We start from the raw sequence: 18,758 nt of genomic DNA, 5'->3' as shown, positions 1-18,758 counted from the left end.
CAACCAGTAATCTAATTTCTCTCTGTTGGCAACTGCTATAGTGTACAAACCGACCAACGACCCTAGAGGTGACTTGTGTAGACATAGCAAAAAAATCCAAAGCACATGAGAGGATTAATGATTATCCATGTCTTAAACCTTTTTTGTAGCAACACTGTCTAGTCGTCATCATGGAGCAACAAAACATTTGCTATGTTTGTTTAGTTTTTGCCCTATTAATACTAAGAGGATGCACGAAGGATTGCATCTTCCTACTGAAACCCCATTGGTAAAGTTGCTGTTGGTTTTCATTTAGAGCCGAATAGAAGTTATTGTCATGTTTCCATCTCTATCTTGCCAGGAAATTTCCTACAGCAACCATTATCTTAAGATGAATCGACCCCTTTTGGTTTTGACAAAGACGTAGAAAAGACCTCAATATTCTAGTTTGAATTGATAGGGTTGCCTTATACAGCAAATTGACCAATGTTGGTCATTGCTGTCATGATCTATCAGAGAAAATGCATTGCTTCCCTTCAAGTCCCGGATTAAGTGCCACTATTGAGGTAGTTGCATCTAACATATAGGTTTCTGATCTGACAAAGTGAGAGCACTATTTGATCAGATCCTGTTCCAGTTTCCTAATGGACTTCTCCCCATAAATATATCCAAATATTTGTCTGTCCACATATGCAAGACAATTAAAACCATTAACAGTAGATTGCCTGCTTCTCTGTATAAGTGTATTTAAATCCTATATTCAAGTGCAATGGCGAGAAATGTTACGTGTTTAGTTGCAGTCATGGTTTAAGGTCTGCTCCAACTATTAACAGATAAGGATGAAAACTGGTGACATAGGTTAGACCTTTAAATATTAGCATTTGAAGATACTTAAGCCCTCCTTACGAGTGACCTGGTAATGCTCCCAATAACTTTGGGTTCCAGGATATACCTATTCCGGGAGTACCATTAGATCCGAAGAACCGTATTTACTGAGGGATTATAATTGGAAACCAGAGATTCCTCTCCGAAATTAGGAGTTACTTTGCATTTGGTAATTCCGAGCCAGTTCCCTGGTAATTCTTCATTTCTCCCCAGATTTTTACACGGAGATTTTTTTACGGGTGTCATTGGAATACAGATACCACTAATAATGAGGCAGTTAGAGTGAGCCTCCTGAATTTTCGTACTTCAACATCTGGCAGATAACAAAACAAATATGTTTAACTTTATGTTATTGCGAGAGGCCCACAAACAGCAACAGCCGTGAGTTCTTTTGTAATATTGTCTTTATATTTCGAAACAATACGCTCAAGCCGCCAAGAACTGCCACTATGGCCGCGAGACTCACTGGAGTGGTACCAAGAACTGTTTTTAGTCTGTTTGCATCTTTTTGTCTAGGACAAAGGGTCCGCTACATTGGTCGTCTGTCCAATGTTGGAGCACATAATGCTTCACAGGGGAAGATCCTGATGTTTCCACTTGGCCTTTCTTAACGCACTGTATATTTTAGCTAATCTCTATGTTTTTCTAAACAACGTGATGTTTTAAGCAAAGGCCGAAGGCTAAACTTAAATGACTTTTGAACATTTACTTAAATGTGATTTTTATTATAAGGAAGAATTTATTTATGTCATAAATCGCATTCCACGTGAACGGCCGTAAGTATCAAGTGATACAGCATAAGCGTATCACTGAGGTGCTTTACTGTTTTTGCCCTTTTAAGGTAAAAAATGGTCACCAATGGATTCATGTAAAATGTTGATCTATAAAATATTACTTTTCTAAAGTATCAGTCGTTTGTTTCCTTGAAACAACATGAAGTCCTCGTTTCCCTTTCTTTCCTTTTACGGAATATTTAATCCTTGTCATTGAATTTGTAGACCCTTTCAATCTCCCATGCATTTTTCTTTTACTATGAATATCATAACGTACAATTCAATGATAATAAACATTAGTAAGAGATTCAAATGAAACATAGAAAGGGCCCAAATCTGCATAACAAAAACGTAGATCCTAATGTTAGTGCCTGGAGCAAAACCATATAGTCCAACACACTCAAAAATATAGCGAGTAAGTTTTTGTGCATCACACATATTGTAAACTAAAATAATTTTTCAATTTGAGGGTTAGGATCTAGTACACACCAACACAATCGACCTCATGTCTCGCAACAGTGACATAACGTAAAATGATGCCCCTCCCCACCCCTCCCAGAATAGGATCAAGAGCCCTGAGCCCGAATGGGGCCCTCCTAAAGAGTTGGGGAGCCCTTGGAGGGATTGGGGTCCCCTCTGTGCAGGGCCCTGTAGGGGTCTGTGCTACACCTGCTTCACATCCACTTGTAAACTCCTCATGCTGGTTAGAGGATGCGTTCATTAAATCGTGGGCTTCTTCGGATAAGCCACTAACAACAAGGACACTAAATCGTGCGCTATTTTCCCAATGTACATAGTCACCTGAAAGCTGTGCCACAAAACCGATTTGAGCCAAATACTTATTCTACAAGCATAAAAAGCTGAATATAGCACACCGACAGGGTCATTTAGCAGCATGTTTTGAAAGAGTAATAAGCATACCTAATAGAATACTATGCCTTGGTAATATACGAAGCGATATTGTTATTGTAATTTAGGAGTATGTCCATTCATCAGGATATAGTACCTTAGTAAAATGCCCCTCCGTCAGAATGACTAAGCACGGAAAATACCAAGTCATGTGGATGTTCTTGACAGCAGTATGCCCATCATGTCAGAGTACTGAACCAAACTTATATGCACCGTCATTAGAATATCATGCCACGGTAATAAGTCTGGCCATCAGAGTATGGGGTCGCGGTAATAAAGTCATCCGTCAGAATATTGTATAAGGCCGAGCCCTAAGAACATTATGCAACAGAAACAGGCCCACCCATCCGAATATCGAACCACAGCGAAGCACCCAGTCATCCAGATGTTGGCTAGTGTGAATATACTCATTCATCACCATATTGCATAAAATAATATGCACAGCTATTCAATATTTCAGGGTTACGTGCTCAGTTTCCGGATACTGACCCGTAGTGCAATGCCCAGTGGGAGTATGTTCATCCACCGGTTCGTGGACTCAGTAAAAAAGACTCAGTTAGAATACTATGCCATAGTGGTACAACCAGACATCAGAATATTGCCCAATAGTAATGCCTGAGTAGTCAGATTATTTTAGCACACTGATATGCCGACTTTTCAGAATTCTCTACCACTATATATACTTATCCAGTACAGTCCACAACGATTCCGGCACCAACCGGTTGCAGCAACCTGTACTGTTGCTGCTGGCTCACCGAAGACACTTCCCTGGACTCACCTCAGAGAGTATGGACCACGGTGGGGTGAGGACTATAGAATGTGTATTTCATATGGGAGTCTGGGTCCATTCTATTACCGATGAGTCCATTCAATTACCAATGAGAGGAGTCTCTCTCTCTCACTAAACGGGAATCTGGCCAGGGCTAGACTGGTTGTACCGGGCATTGGACATTTTCTCCAGGAGGGTGGAAGGGTGTGGGCTGGTTTTGCTTCTGGGGGGCAGTTTTGCAACACTGCAGTTTCAGCCTCCTCTAACAAAAACCAGCATAATCCACTCAATCTCGTTTCCAGCCTCCCTGGACCAGCCAGTGCTACACACTTAACCTCGACTGCTGTTTTTGTTGGGGCTTGTCTGACAAAACTGCCAAGGCTGCTTTGGGTTCTCAGTCTGGCCCTGAATCTGGCTATCAAACCTTTTAATTTAGGCTGACAAACAAATCACCAAGTAGTAATACAATTCCCTAAATGGGGAATATCAAGCAGATTAAAATCTGTGACCTAGAGTTGACAGGTCATGAAAACATCACCTCAAATTATTTAGCCATCTAGATCCACTGGGGAAATAGGGGCTAGACCAAATCACAACGATGTACCCTGCTTCTAGTGCAGGTCTGAGGAGTAAGCCAACTTTCAAGGCTGGGAGAGACTTTCACCATTTATACATGTAGAATGTAAGGCATTTTACTGAATAAAACATCTTCCTGCTGTGGTATAAAACAAATAAACATAAAACCAGGTTGACCACATTGCAAACAGTTAAAAAGTCTATTTTCTGGCACACAGCAGTAGGTACTACAAGTGGGAGGTCCCTGCCACTAGCGAACCTTCCATGACTGCTCAGCTACCGCTGGGGCAGACAGAGTTCATATGCATGTTTGCATGACCTCTGCAGCGCCTGAAGTGATGTAGTGTGGGCTATAGGTGACACCGGCGACACCCAGTAAGAAAGCCAACATACTTACCCACTCTGCTAGTGTTGTCACTGGATCAAATCTCTTCATTGGCATGTCAAGAAAAACTTAAGGTGCTGGGCAGTGAATAAGCAGTTTTTTTGTTTTTCATGGAATTTGAACTGGAGGAGTGAGATTTAGTGAAATGTGATTGATTGAGGGCCGCTGAAGGTAAATACCTCCTTGTACGTGCGAGCTACCTCACACTTGTGTACATGAATCCTAAACAGGTGCGCAAAATGATGATGAGCTGGTACCTAATAAGAAGATAGTGTGGGAAGCCAGACTTTGCTTCTATTTATCGACCTGCCCACAATTGACTAGGTTCTGTAGACGCTGTCTCAGGCAAGAAGTGAAAACGCTCAAATGTGGATCGGTCGTAGCAGTTGATGTAAGGGCTGGCGAGGCACTAGAAACATCGCCACCAATTTAGGGATACGTTTCTAGTGCCCATATTTTATGACAGCAATTGCACCATTCCACCTCAGCGAGGAGGAATCGCCGGCAGTGTGTTTTTCTTCTTAGCTACCATCATGCTGACAGTGAGCTTCTCAGGGTAAAAACAGCAACCACTGGTGGTAACAACTTCTAAGGGGCAGGTGTTGAGTAGCCATGGCAACAGACCACATGATTATGTCAGATTAATCAATTTCTAGAGCACACTGTTACCTATACAGGTATCCTGGCACTAGGAAATTGCTATTTTTACATACAAATATGACCTATTCTTGCAGTTAGACAATGAAGAATCATAAACAAAATTAGGAAAGGTGGATATGAAGCGAAATATGAAAAGATGGAAGTCAGAAACAGATCTAAAACGTTTGTCAGTTATGACATTTTTGGAAGAATATTACTGACCTATTTTCCATTGGTGTAGTAATGGGGAAACAGCCTTTACCACACACTCATTTTAGTATTTCAGAGGGGTGAGTAGTAAATAGAGGTACTGGTAAATTTAAGATTTACGGGTGGGTAGAGGTAACAGGAGAGTAAGGGTGATTTTAGGGTTAGGAGTGGGTTGAGGTAAGGGGAGCTAAGTGTGATTTTTTGGTTTAGGGGTGGGCCAAGGTAAAGGGAGATGAGAGTAATTTTAAGGTTCATGGGTGGGTAGAGGTAAAGGGAGTTAAGGGTGATTTAAAAGTTTAGGAGTGGGTACTGGTGAAGGGGAGCTAAGGGTAGTTTTATGGTTTAGGGGTAGGTGTGGGTAAAGGCAGTTGAGGGTCATTTCAAGATTCAGGGGTGAGTAGATCTAAAAAGAGATTTTAGGGTTATGGGGAGGGTAGAGGTAAAGGGGGTGAGGGTGATTTGAGGATTCAGGGAAGGGAAGCGGTAATGGGAGTTAAAGAAAGAAAGGGGGAGAGGGATGGCAGGGTTGGGAGGTTCACCCCTAAAACTAAAGTTAGGGACAAATATTACATGCGTGATAAAGGCAAGCATAGTAATGGCATGCATGTTAATGTCATACAACTGTAGTTATGACATCCGTTTGTTAACTACGTTTTTCATTCCAAAATGTGTAAATTATAATTTCATGTAAGTCCTGCAGCGGGCAAAGTTGAACGTGAAAAGCTGTTTAGCCCTGTAATCTACAGAAATGGAAGTGAAATATGAACAAGTACATAAATAGAAAGCAGTGCAGGAGAAACCATCAGTGCAAAGACAGATGTTTATAGCGTTGCAGGTCGTACCGGGGTACAGACAAGGGAAGCCAAATGAAATTTAATAGGGCCTTTCAGCACTGCAACTGCAATTCCCTGAGTCAGCTAAAGCCAATTCTCTAACGGACCCAAAATAATTCACTTATATTGCTTCCAATTACAGGCCTGTGACAAAGGCATTTTTTCAACCGTTTCATGTATTTTTTACCATATGTCAAAGAGTCTCTGGGCAACAGACTTTCAATAAAAATATGACCTCTTCTGGAGTGTTGAGAGGTTTTCCACTTTGAACTTTGGGATACTTGTTGCTTCCTAACTTTGGAAATGATTTCCTTCTTCAATCCAACACTTGTTTACTTAATTTGAAGGTATCTCTCTTGGAGTCCTATATTTTCTTTAGATGTATATCATTTGGGAGAAGTAGATGTTGCTGATAATAGCAAGCGCAAAGCTTTTTTTTGCCCAGGATGCTATGATACTAATAATTCACAGAGAATTCAACTTGATTCACAAAATTCGGCGCACAAGTAAGTGTCAAAAAACTGATTTGTGGGTGGAAAATTCCTGACCATGTTTCAGTGAACATTTCTGCTCGGAGTCCAATTTTACTGCAGTGGATAATCCATCACTATGGTTGATTGTCTGTTGTAATATTTCTGTGTTTATAGTTGGAGGTGTTTCTGAATAAGTTGGGGACTGTGACACTGCAACCTTACGGAATACTCACAAAACCCAGACGTTTGCGGGCAGGCTGTCACAAGGGAGGAAAGGAACATTCTTCACAGGCTCCATGCTTCTCAGGGCCTCCCTGCTCCAGAAGCAAAATGCATTTATAGATTGCTAATTTCAAACAAGCCTGCTGTCATTAATAAACAAGCATTGGCATAGCTAATAGTTTTCGCTTTTGGTACGTTATAAGTGTTTAGCCATACAGCACATTATCCTGGGTGCTGCGTTGCCAGGGATTGAAGAGATGTACAAATTTCATGTTGCAAGGTAGAACAGAAATAGCACACCATTGAACAACATTTTATATACCGATTCTAGAGATCGGTTAAAAGAGAAACGTGTAATAAGGCCTGTAGTTATCGTTCTGCTTGACGCAGCCTTTCATTCATCCAAGGCGGAATAAGGGAGTACCTGAAACCAATCATTCTTACAATTCTTTTATGCCATTACTTAGGCGATGCTCCCTTCCAGTAAGACCTGGGCGTAAGTTTCTATATGTTGTGCTGTCTGCACAAGCTGCAGGGCCAGAGCTTGTTACTAGAGCGCCCTGTGTCCGGGCACTAGCAATGGGAGATCAAAAGTGCAGTACCACAGATAGTTGGAAGTTCCGTCAGAGCCAGCGTCAACGCAGAGTGAGCTATGGTGCACTACCACAGGCCATCACTAAAGGTTCCCGGATAGGAATATACAGTGCTGGGCGAACTATGGTGCACTACCACAGGCCGTCACTAGAGGTTCCCGGATAGGAATATACAGTGCTGGGCGAACTATGGTGCACTACCACAGGCCGTCACTAGACGTTCCCGGATAGGAATATACAGTGCTGGGCGAACTATGGTGCACTACCACAGGCTGTCACTAGAGGTTCCCAGATAGGAATATACAGTGCTGGGCGAACTATGGTGCACTACCACAAGCTGTTACTAGAGGTCTCTGGAGAGCCGGACATTAGCTCTCAGAGTCGGTGGCTGAAAAACCATAGCTTGTTGCTAAAAAAGAAGTCTGTGCGCAGAGATCACCACAGCAGGTCCTCAGCTCACATACGTATGTTAGCACCGCATTTTAGGTCATTTTAAACAGCTATAATTGTATTCATTTTTGGGGAAGAAACGTACAGGTTTTGCTAATGGGCACCATTGCGCCCCAGTCCTACTTTATAAGTATTTGCCCTAAGTATTACATTCATTTAAAGAATTGATGAATACCTTAGTCTCTCCTGGGACAGGGGTTCGAGAATATTATCAAAAGACGGCGGCTTTGCTTTCATTTATAACAAGTAACAGAGCGGGAGATGCTGGAAGAATGGCAGCAACATTGTGAGAAGGAGGGGGCGGGAACGAGGTTGCAAAACAATTCAAGCAGAGACGGGCGTCAAAGCTAATCATCGATTTTAAAATAAATAAATAAATCACAAAACTAGGCCACTCCCAGCCAAACACAATGAAAGAGTGTCTGAGATGACGCCTATGCCCAGGAACATTTGGAGAAAAGATGTGGTGTAAGATCAACATCTGCTGACTTTGAAACTGGGGTACTGGGTTCGAGTCTCAGCGCCAGATCTCTAGTGCCTACAGCAAAAAACAACAACCTGAGACATGCCATATCAAAAATGTGAATACCATGTGTGCTATAAAATGAAAATGACATTAGCTGAGGGCGTATGATGAAAAACACAACATTCTGAAAAGACAAGCCAGGACAAATGAAACAAGTTAGAGCTATTTGTGTTGTAAAGAAAAAAAAAACGCCTCGCGATCACGCTATGTAAAATTCAGCGTGATCGCGCTGCGTGGAAAATAAACAGTTAAAGTAGTCTGGACACCAGGCTGAAAACATTAAGCCTCGCATGTTTTTAGTAGTTTACCGGTGCTGTGTAGGTGGGCTAAACACCGGAAAAGGCATGACATATGTATGCCTTTCACGAATGAAAGCAAGCGGATTTTAAAAAGCAAGCTCACAAACCAATGTAAGTGACTGATGTGACATGGGTGTGGTTTGAAGCCCAAAGAGAGACTACAGAATGGGACAGAACGCTATGCGCTCGCCCATGTAAACAAGCATTTGCAAGGCAGTGGGTCTCGCATTTGCTCGAGTTAGAGCTATTGGTGTTGTAAATTCCTAACTGGACTTTTCTTGCTACATAAATTGAAAATGAAAACTAAAACAGTTGACATAAGCGAGCTGATAAAGAAATATAACAGGGGCAGGCTGCAAGGCGGTAACAAAACCGCCCCAAGGAGGGACAAACATAAAGCATTTACCAATGATGATATAGGATTGCTTGATAGGCAAGTCCATGATGAGTTAAAGTGATGGGCATGAGGTGGGCGTGGTTAAAGCCCACAATACTTACAACAGGTCAAAGCCCTTGCGCGCTCGACCTAAAAAGTTTTCACTAAAGGAAAGCATCAATCCAGTTTTTCACCATAAGCATTAGAGCCCTCCTTTGCCTTCGCAGCTATGTAACGTAGGCCCTAAGGACAGTACACCCTGCTGAACACTCTTCTCATCACTGTTCACTCTCTTCCATCCTTCCTTTTTCTACCCTTGGCCCTGCCTTTATGACCTCTAACCTCAAAGGTGGAAAATTCAGTGCCAGGAACACAAAGGCCGTTTGGACATCATTTAAGGTTCTACTCTCTTTGTTTTCTGTTATTTATTATTACATCAATAGTGAATTATAGGATATTATTCACTATTATTATTCACTATTAGTGTAATGAAAATGGAGTGCATTTAGGTGGAATATGCCCTTCCATGGCAGCACGGTTAAGTAAAAAAATGCTTTTAAATGTATGTTGTGTGCATGCTTGTGGGTGAGAGTGTGTTTATGTGAGAGTGTTTGTAAGTGTGAATGTTTGTGTATGTGTAAGTATGTGGGTATAAGTGAAAGTGGATGTCAAAGGGCGTGTGATGTCACTTCCGCTACCCCTGCCATTTCGGTGAATTGAAGTCCATGCTCCTCCCATCCCTGAGCTGGAGTTGAAACGTATTTAATTGCACACATTGCTCGGGCCCCAGTTGTGCTGTTCTAACCATATAACAAGTCACATATTTTCCTGTGTGGTGTTGTATTCATTCTCCTGGATTACATTTATCATTACGAGTGAACTGAAGGAGGGTGCGATATTTACTACAGTTGCTTAAATCCGACCCAGAAGGGGTTGGTATTTATCTGCTGCGATGAATAACTTTTACAAGTTTTTGGGGAAGCCACCTTTGGGTTTTGGAGCTTACCACATCACCCCATTGCAACTCCTTTGCGTAGATTACTGTAGAGTTGGCACTCCACAACAGGTACATTTTTGCTGCAAAACATCTTTTGTGTGTGAAGGATGAAGGCCCCTGCCGTCAATACTTTGGAGAGCTGCCATTTGTTGCGCGAGCATGAGCGCTCTCATCCCTCTTCAAGAGTTGTAAGCAAGACCTCGGAGATATTAAAAGTAAGATAAACAACGGGTGCAAGAAGAAAGTAAAGGAAAGGCAATTTCATCACGTTATAAATAGAAGGTTATGGAAATTGATGTATATTACTGCAAGCGCTGGTATAAAACGTCATGTGTAAATTATGTATACAAAAACTGTAAGTGCATATCAAGAGACCTGACAGACACAATGAAGTAACCAGAAAAAGAAGCATGGGTGACGGTAGAGCCCAGGAAAGACTGCATGGCAGAAAATGGCATGGAACGGTGCACCCCGAATGATCAGGGCCCCCACCTGCCATCAGGTTCCAGGGAACTAATTGGATTCTCGCTTGGGAAGTGGGTTTGCTTTGAGTGTAAACTTTTTGTTTCACAACCATCTGGTAAACCAAAGCACTTTGGCATGCTCCCTGGAATTCACACTCAAATTTCCGTTAAGAATATAATCTGGTGACCTGTGGTAACTCCTATCACAAAACGAGTTAGAGCTATTAGCGTTGTAAAGAAAAAAAACACGCAGCCTGATCTCACTATATAAACCCCAGCTCGATCGCGCTTCGTGGAAAATAAAAAGATAAAGTAGTCCGGAATCCATGCTGAAAACATTGAGCCTCGTATGTTTTTAGTAGTTTACCAGTGCTGTGTAGGTGGGCTAAACACCGGAAAAGGCATGACGTATGCATGCCTTTCACAAATTAATTCAAGCGGATTTTAAAAGGCAGGCCCACAAACCAATGTAAGTGACTGACGTGACATGGGCGTGGTTTGAAGCCCAAAGAGAGATTACAGAATAGGACAGAGCGCTTTGCACTCGCCCATAATGATGCATAACTATCAATGGAGCTGACCCTTATAACCCTTAGAACTAGGGTGGCCACAGTGTATCATAAAACAGTGGTTCACTCGGGGATAGGGGAAAGAAATATATTTTAGAACAACAAATAGTTAAGTTTGCCAAACAAGTAATTACCTATATAATGTGTAGCCGGTAAGCCCACAACATAAAGGAAATGAAATGTAATAAAGACCACACAACTACACACATTATTAACTATTTAAGTGTATTTTTGTAAATCCAAAGTTGAAATATAAGGGCACAATACTTTTGCTGTAACGGTGCAGTGGGTATTGTGATAAGAGAGGCGCAAGTAACCTTCTACACAAACAAAGAGGAATGTTTAACATAAATAACAGGCTGCATTGGTCATGCAATATTGCATCTGCATCTGTATGAGCTGAGGAACGCTCATAGTTATAAACAATATTAAATAATAATGCAGTCTATACTGCAAACTATTATCAACCTTTCAACCTCAATTAATTTTTTTAACTTTGGACCTTTAGCATAGTCAGTTAAGAGCATCAAGGGGGCAGAAATAGACACGAGCTGGGAAGAGCTGTTTACTCGCCTCGCGGCTGACCGCCCGCTTAACAGTAATCCACTTATTAGCACTTTGGCCCATATTTATACTTTTTTAGCGCCGCATTTGCACCGCTTTTTGATGCAAAAATGGCGCAAACTTACAAAATACAATTGTATTTTGCAAGTTTGCGCCGTTTTTGCGTCAAAAAATGACGCACATGTGGCGCTAAAAAAGTATAAATATGGGCCTTAGTGATTCCAAAATGAAACTAGATTTTTTTAATGATGTAAAACTTTGCAAGCTACCAATGTAATTTCGAATCATATTTAAATGCTTGTGACTTCTGCCTAAATTAATGACTAAAACAGCCTCCTATGTCCTCAATAAGAAAACTACTGTTAATGCACTATCCTGGGCCATCTGATCTTCTGGATAAAATATATTTTATAAGTAGAAGCAAAACTAAACTGAGCTGAAGGACATCTTGGGCCCAATGATGAAATAACTAGCGATTTGAGTTTGATTTAAACGGTTCAAATAAAAATGACAGTCTATATTGCTGTAGCCACCCCTTGTGTTTTTCTCTCCCAGTCAACTTTGAAAGACGAGTACTTGCTGACAGTCTCATTACGGACGGCGAGACAGTCTGATTAATGTTCTCAATAATAAAATCTTAGTATTGACAGACCAAATCTATGCCTCTGAGTAGTTTAGGGATATATGCATTATCAAATACGTGCATGAAGTGCATCCACTAATAAAATTGTTTGAAAATAACATAAAATGCAAAAAGTACAGTAGAACTGGAAACGTATGTTTTCAAAATACAGTACAGTAATAGATAAACAAAAATCAATGTTTCAAAATTAAACAGAAATTTGTTGATGTATTTGAAGTCATTTAAGAATAATACATGATATTTTGAAAAATTGCATTTTATTGTGTTTAATTTATTTAATGTTTCTTAGTGAAATCTTACATGGATAAATCTAATTTACCATTTAATTAAACCAGCTCTTTCCAGGGTTTGAAATGTAATCTCATTATCAAATACTCTTAAAGAAACCAGTCTTAAGCCTATCCAATATATTTTTCAACCAACATTAAGCTGAACTTTCCAAATTGTTGAGTAAGACTTTTAGAACATTATAATTGTTGTTATTGCGTTTTTTTATGCAGCCAATTAATAACAACTTGCACATGTTCTATATTTGTATAACATTTACATTGATTCATATAGAGACACAAATAATGTGACTCTGAATATAAATAAGTAATTTGATAGTCATATCAAATTTTCATTTGTATCACTATTACATAAGACATGTACCAAAAACAGTAGGTAAATGTTATCTAATGATTCCTGGTCATTGTTGGCCATGGTCTTTTTTAATATACCCGCAGACTCCTTTGTGTTCGGAGATTTCATCTCACATTTTACAGGACAATTCTAAATCCCTTAGCTAAGGTTATTGACTACTCAGTAGCCTTTATTGAGAGTGTGGTGTACTATATGTGATATATATTATATATTTGCATTGTGAGAACCTTTTTTAAATTGTTAGTCCTTATTGTTTTATACTGACACGGTGGGAATGCCAACTTTCTTTATCTGTTACTGTGTGATGTTAGGAGCACATTTCATCAACAATTGTCATTTGCTTTTATAATGTGTAGTTGGTTTTCTCAAGACACAACTTATTGTTCTATGTGTTCTCCATGTATACTAACGTTGATTTAATTTATTCCTTTCTAATAGATATCGATGAATGTGAGATTGCTGGAATTTGCATGAATGGCCACTGCGTGAATACCGATGGCTCATTCCGATGTGAATGCTTCCCTGGCCTAGCCGTTGGTCTTGATGGCCGCGTGTGTGTTGGTAAGACATTCCTTCTCAGAGATAAATATGCTTAAAAGACTTAGAATCATGATGCCACTAGGAAGACATTTACATAATAGGAACCATCACTCTGAGCTTCCTACTACTGTAAACCTGACTGAATGATGTACACTGTGTTCAAGTCCATGTGCAGTTCTTCATTTCTATCTAGATAGGCCCATGGCCAGTATCAAAGCTACAGCACTCACGCTTATCTTGCAAACAAGTTCACCATTTCTGTGGGTTCTATGCACAGCTGCAGCTAAGGCACCATCAGAAGGAAGACCAAGAAGTGTAAAACAAAAACAAGAGAGCAAGACATTTCAGTCTGGAACAACATCCCTATATTCATCATCCCTTCCCCAATGCTGCTCCAATTTAGTAAAGAGGATCCACTCTTTAAAAAGCACTACATCACAATGCATTGACCATCCACAAACCAGCTATCTTCCAATCACTTGTTAACTTTATGCTTGTCTTTAACCCTGTACAGCACTCCACTTCCTTTTGGCTAGGTTTTAGCTATTCAAATACCACACACATACATACTCACGCTATACATACCCTCTACACACATACATGCACATATCTATAGGAACAAAATAAGAAGTGGAAAAGTGAAAATGTACCTGAAAAAGAATTCACTAGCACCCTCACATATCTCTTGTTCCTTTTTAGAGTTCCTTTATACATGTCTAAACATAAGTGATTTCCTTGTCAAAAGATAAATGCATGTTGTGACACAGTTGGTGGAAGTCTTTGGCCCATACTAGGTAAATATGTATCATGTTCTATCCGGCACTGAACAAGGCCATCACTTGGCAGAACATAATACCCATCATGCAAAACACCATATGACAGCCCTTACTTGCGAAATAAATTTGCAGAATGAGTATGTATGCTGTCACACTGCTCTGAAGATTTTGGTCTGTATTGTGTAAATGCTTTTTACGTTCTGCCAAATGATATGCAGTGACACCACAAGTCAACACATAAGATTCTCTGCTGAAACCCAACCTCACTCATGTATGTTCCACATAAAAAAAACATAGGCCCATATTTGCACTTTTTTTTTTTACACAAAAGCGGTGCAAACGTACAAAATCCAATTGGATTGGCGCTAAAAAAGTATAGATATGGGCCATAGTTTTACAATGGGGCATCTTTAGCATACCTCCAAAAATATGTCATGTTTTTGAAACTTTTAAAATCAATATGATATGTACATACTGTGTTCCTTGAGGTGGGACTCCTGGAAAGATATTCTGTGTTCTAATGATTGGACTTAAGTCAAAATTATCACTGTGAAAACCTCTGCAATAATGTGGGACCTAATGTACTAAGGGCCAGATGTAGCAAGCAGTTTTGCCCATTCTGTGTCTATGGGAAAATGTGTTCATACATATGGCCCTAAGAGTCCTTTTAAGAAATTGTAAATTGCATTACAGAATGATCTGCAGTCTGCAATATCTTATTAGAAATCTACTAAAATGGATTTGGTAGAAGTTGGTGCAATTTGCATGCCAATGTCTGCTGATTGTCTTGGTATTTTGTGAACCAACCTATGTATTAATAAGTTGGTTTACAAAATACAGACTCGTAGTGGGTCGCACTCTGACCTATCTCATTATTATGCATGGGGTATAATACTAACTATAATTGGTTAGAGCCACAGGCATAGTGACCTGCTGGCATCAACAGATCACCATGTCTCGATTGCTTTTAAATAAAGCAAACCTTTTTTAAAGGCATCCCATTTTGCATTGCATGGATGCCTAAGGAAAAATAATATACTTTTATAATGTTTTGTTTGGAGCAGGCAGTTGTCCCAGGGACCATATCCTCTTTGAAAAAAATATTTTTTTCTACGTTCATAATAGAGAAGTTGCAGGAACATCTTAAGGATCTTGGGGGCCACGGGCCAAATGTATTTTGGGGGCCCCTGTACAGACAACTTTGGATTTATGATCTAGTTACAGATCTTTCGTGCCCTCTTTGGCCAGGTGCCTGACACACAGTAAAGCACACTTGTTCAAATTCTAAATGTGTTTCCGTCTAATATTTAGGGATAGAAATGTGCGATTGTATTACAGCCGCAGCTAACTAATATTATTGCAAATAATTTCCGTGACCCTCTCCTGTTTCCAATTTGTGAGGTCCTGTTTCGTTGTAAAATATTTTTTTTACAGAGGTTGCATGGTGTTCAAAAACATAATCACAACATTTCTCTGCAAAATATCTTTACAGACTTCCATACATTACCTGTATTAAAATAAATTAAAGGAAATCAGTATTTAAAACCATCTATGTTTAAGAATCATCCAAGTTCATCAGGACAGAACTGTCTTCAGAACAGTGCCAGGTCTACCAGGGGCCCCTTGAAAGGCTAGGCGCCCTGGGCCAGAGCCCCCTTTGTCCAGGCTGTAAAAAATCTGAGTTGTCCCCTATAAACTCCTTCCTGCTTGCAAATGGTTACCACCATATGATAAAATATTAATGTTTTGCTACCGGATTTCGCTCCCAACACATTAATAAATAAACTAAAGAATCGATATTTGGAAGGGACGCCCTTTACACGTCCCTTTCAAATACCGATCCTATATTTCTCATAAAATCCGATTCTGCGGCATGTTCTGAACCACAATTTGTGTTTTGTACATTTTAAAAAGAAGTTTTACATTTACAGAGGCTCAAATAGGACCTCTGCAAAAATATCGACTGACACATCAGGCCTGCGGGCTTCTAAATTATACACCCGCAATCAATGTACATTTTAGGGTTAGGTTTCTCCAGCACCTGAATACTGTGTCACGACCATGGTAGAATGCAAAACCAGAAAGTGAATTTGTTGTGCATTAAGTTTATTTCCTAATTCTCATACTTGGGTGTTGTGGAAAAATGTGGATACCACAGATAAAAACAAAGACCATATTTAAAGGTCTTTTTTTATTTTTAGAGTAGAACATGCATAATTACATGGCATGAATGTTTTTAGTTTTTTTAGGCGAAAGTAATTGCATATTTGCTAGTGAAAGCATTTTAGGTGTAATACCAATGTCTTTTTTTCATCTAGATACACATATGCGAAGCACTTGCTATGGCGGCTACAAGAGAGGTCAATGCGTGAAGCCCTTACTAGGAGCTGTTACTAAATCTGAATGCTGCTGCGCCAGCACTGAATTTGCATTTGGAGAGCCCTGTCAACCTTGTCCAGCGCTAAATTCAGGTACAGTAGGAATATCGTATTCACAAACAATAGCACGTTTTAATTCCAGCCTACAATACACAGTACTCGTGGTACTCTGTTTTGCCAATTTACGGATTGAAGCAGGCAAGCCCTTGGCTTTAATAAGGACGGGGCTATGTGAACCTGGCCAAAGTTGTACCATATAAATGTGATGATTCGACGTTTGTCGAGCTCTAAAAGGGGGTTTTATAGCTTGAGGTCTCCATACGTTATTGTAGAGAGCCACCCGGGCTCTTCTATATTTTGTTGCCCTTGCAGGACGTGAGGGCGGGTCTGATGGACGAGGTTATAAAAATAAAAGCTGGGGCTGCGGAGGCAGCCTCCATGTACACGCAAGCTACAGTGTCGGTGTGATTAATTCCAGGGCTGGGTCGAGGGCCTAAGACATGTGGAGGGCCCAAACTACATTGGCAATGAGTCAGATAAAAAAAAAAAAAAAACCATAACAACTACTATATCGAACCCACGCCTCGTCTAACACGGCCTGTGCACATGGCCGTGCCTCCTCCGGTGCCGTTTGCTCCTCTCTACTCTGGCCGGAAGGCGCAGTGTGTGGCACGCTACGAGGCCCCTTCTATTTAGTGAGGCAAGGTGTGCATTGCAGGTGGTGACTCACTGGGCCCGAGTCGGCGGAATCCGGCACTTGGATCGCTCGCCAGGTCCGGCGAGGGGCGCAACATGTCTGGGGCAGACAGGACTGATCCGGACGGTCCCGGCACTCAGGCCCCCAATCACCTGCATCAGCAACATGGTAACAGCTCTCAAGGACGTACACACCCCTACACGCTCCTCCAGGCCACGTGAGGTGAGAGGCTGCAGAAGGGGGGGAAGAGACGTGGCCCCAGGGACCGCCGAGAAATACAAAAAACAAAAAAAACAAAGCAACAACATAGTAAGGAGGAGTGAAGGGAGGTGGTTGGCCCTGCAGAAAGGACAGAAAGCCATTCTAATGGCAAAATAAAGCACAGGCTCCACATCCAGTGGACACTCCTACCACCCCAGTTTGTCCTTGAGGTGGACAACACCAGCCTCCTCATCAAACACCAAAACAAATAGGAGAGGAAGAGGCGGGATAACCGTGTAATCCACCTCACTACACACCCACACCCAATGGATACAGCAACATGAGTACACCACAGCAAAAGAATGAACCGCATCCAGTACCCACTACCTCCAACGCCCACTCATCATTTTCCGCACTACCCCCATTTAGCCAGCTAATAGACCCCGCCACGGCAGCACCGCGATGGCGCTTGTGGTTAGGTCGTCTAGACAATTACTTTTGTGCTACGAGAGAGACGGATGGGGCAGTGCGTAGGTCACTGATGCTACTGATGGGAGGCGACGAACTTCACAAACTCTTTGACTCACTCCCTGACACTGGTGATAGAAGGGATTATGAGGCTGCAGTGGCCGCACTGAATAAGCATTTTGATCCCCAGCTGAACCCGGATTACGAGTGTTTCAAGTTTAACCAGTCCCAGCAAACAGACGTTGAGTCAGTTGACATGTTCTACGAACGCCTGAGGAAGCTGGCCAGCAAGTGTGTAGGCCTTAACCAGCACAAGGAGATCAGAGCTCAGATCATCCAGGGGTGCCGGTCCAACATACTTCAGAAGCTGATCATGCGCCAACCAGGTATTTCCCTAGACGAAATCCTAATATTGGCTCGCTCCCATGAACTGTCTGCCATCCGTGCGGATGCCATAGCTGCAGCAAGGGGGCAATCCATATCATACCGCGCCCGGCCCAGGTGAAGGAGGAACAGATGGATGTCATCCAGCCTCGTCAAACCCCAGGGCATCCGCCGCCCTCCCCAAAACTGGGAGCGGGAATCTGCAGCAGTTGTGGCTACGAACATAGGTCAGTGAGTGGGTGCCCAATCAATCAATCAATCCAAAATTTATAAAGCGCGCTATGTACCCGTTAGGGTTTCGAGGCGCTAGGGGGCTGGGGGGGTGCTGCTATCGTTCGAAGAGCCATGTCTTGAGGAGTCTCCTGAAGGTGAGGAGGTCCTGGGTCTGGCGTAGTGAGGTCGGAGTGCGTTCCAGGTCTTGGCGGCGAGGTAGGAGAAGGATCTGCCGCCAGAGGTCTTGCGCTGGATTCGGGGGACGATGGCGAGGGCAAGGTTGGCAGAGCGTAGTTGACGTGAGGGAACCTAGAAGTTGAGTCTG

The 18,758-nt window shown here is 41.7% G+C and overlaps 1 protein-coding gene across 1 annotated transcript in view; it reads left to right on the top strand.

Annotated features, from left to right (window-relative positions):
• The window catches only part of FBN1 (fibrillin 1), a 780,541-nt gene that overhangs the window by 433,334 nt on the left and 328,449 nt on the right, over positions 1 to 18,758 (top strand). The window contains exons 15-16 of the mRNA XM_069222499.1: positions 13,215 to 13,337; positions 16,411 to 16,563. Of these exons, the coding sequence (XP_069078600.1) occupies positions 13,215 to 13,337; positions 16,411 to 16,563 (276 nt within the window). The remainder of the gene's footprint in view (positions 1 to 13,214; positions 13,338 to 16,410; positions 16,564 to 18,758) is intronic.

The sequence above is a fragment of the Pleurodeles waltl genome, chromosome 3_1, assembly GCF_031143425.1.
Source record: "Pleurodeles waltl isolate 20211129_DDA chromosome 3_1, aPleWal1.hap1.20221129, whole genome shotgun sequence".
Taxonomy (NCBI): Eukaryota; Metazoa; Chordata; class Amphibia; order Caudata; family Salamandridae; genus Pleurodeles; species Pleurodeles waltl.
The sequence above is the reverse complement of the archived record's forward strand: the minus strand, read 5'-3'. Positions and strand labels throughout refer to the sequence as shown.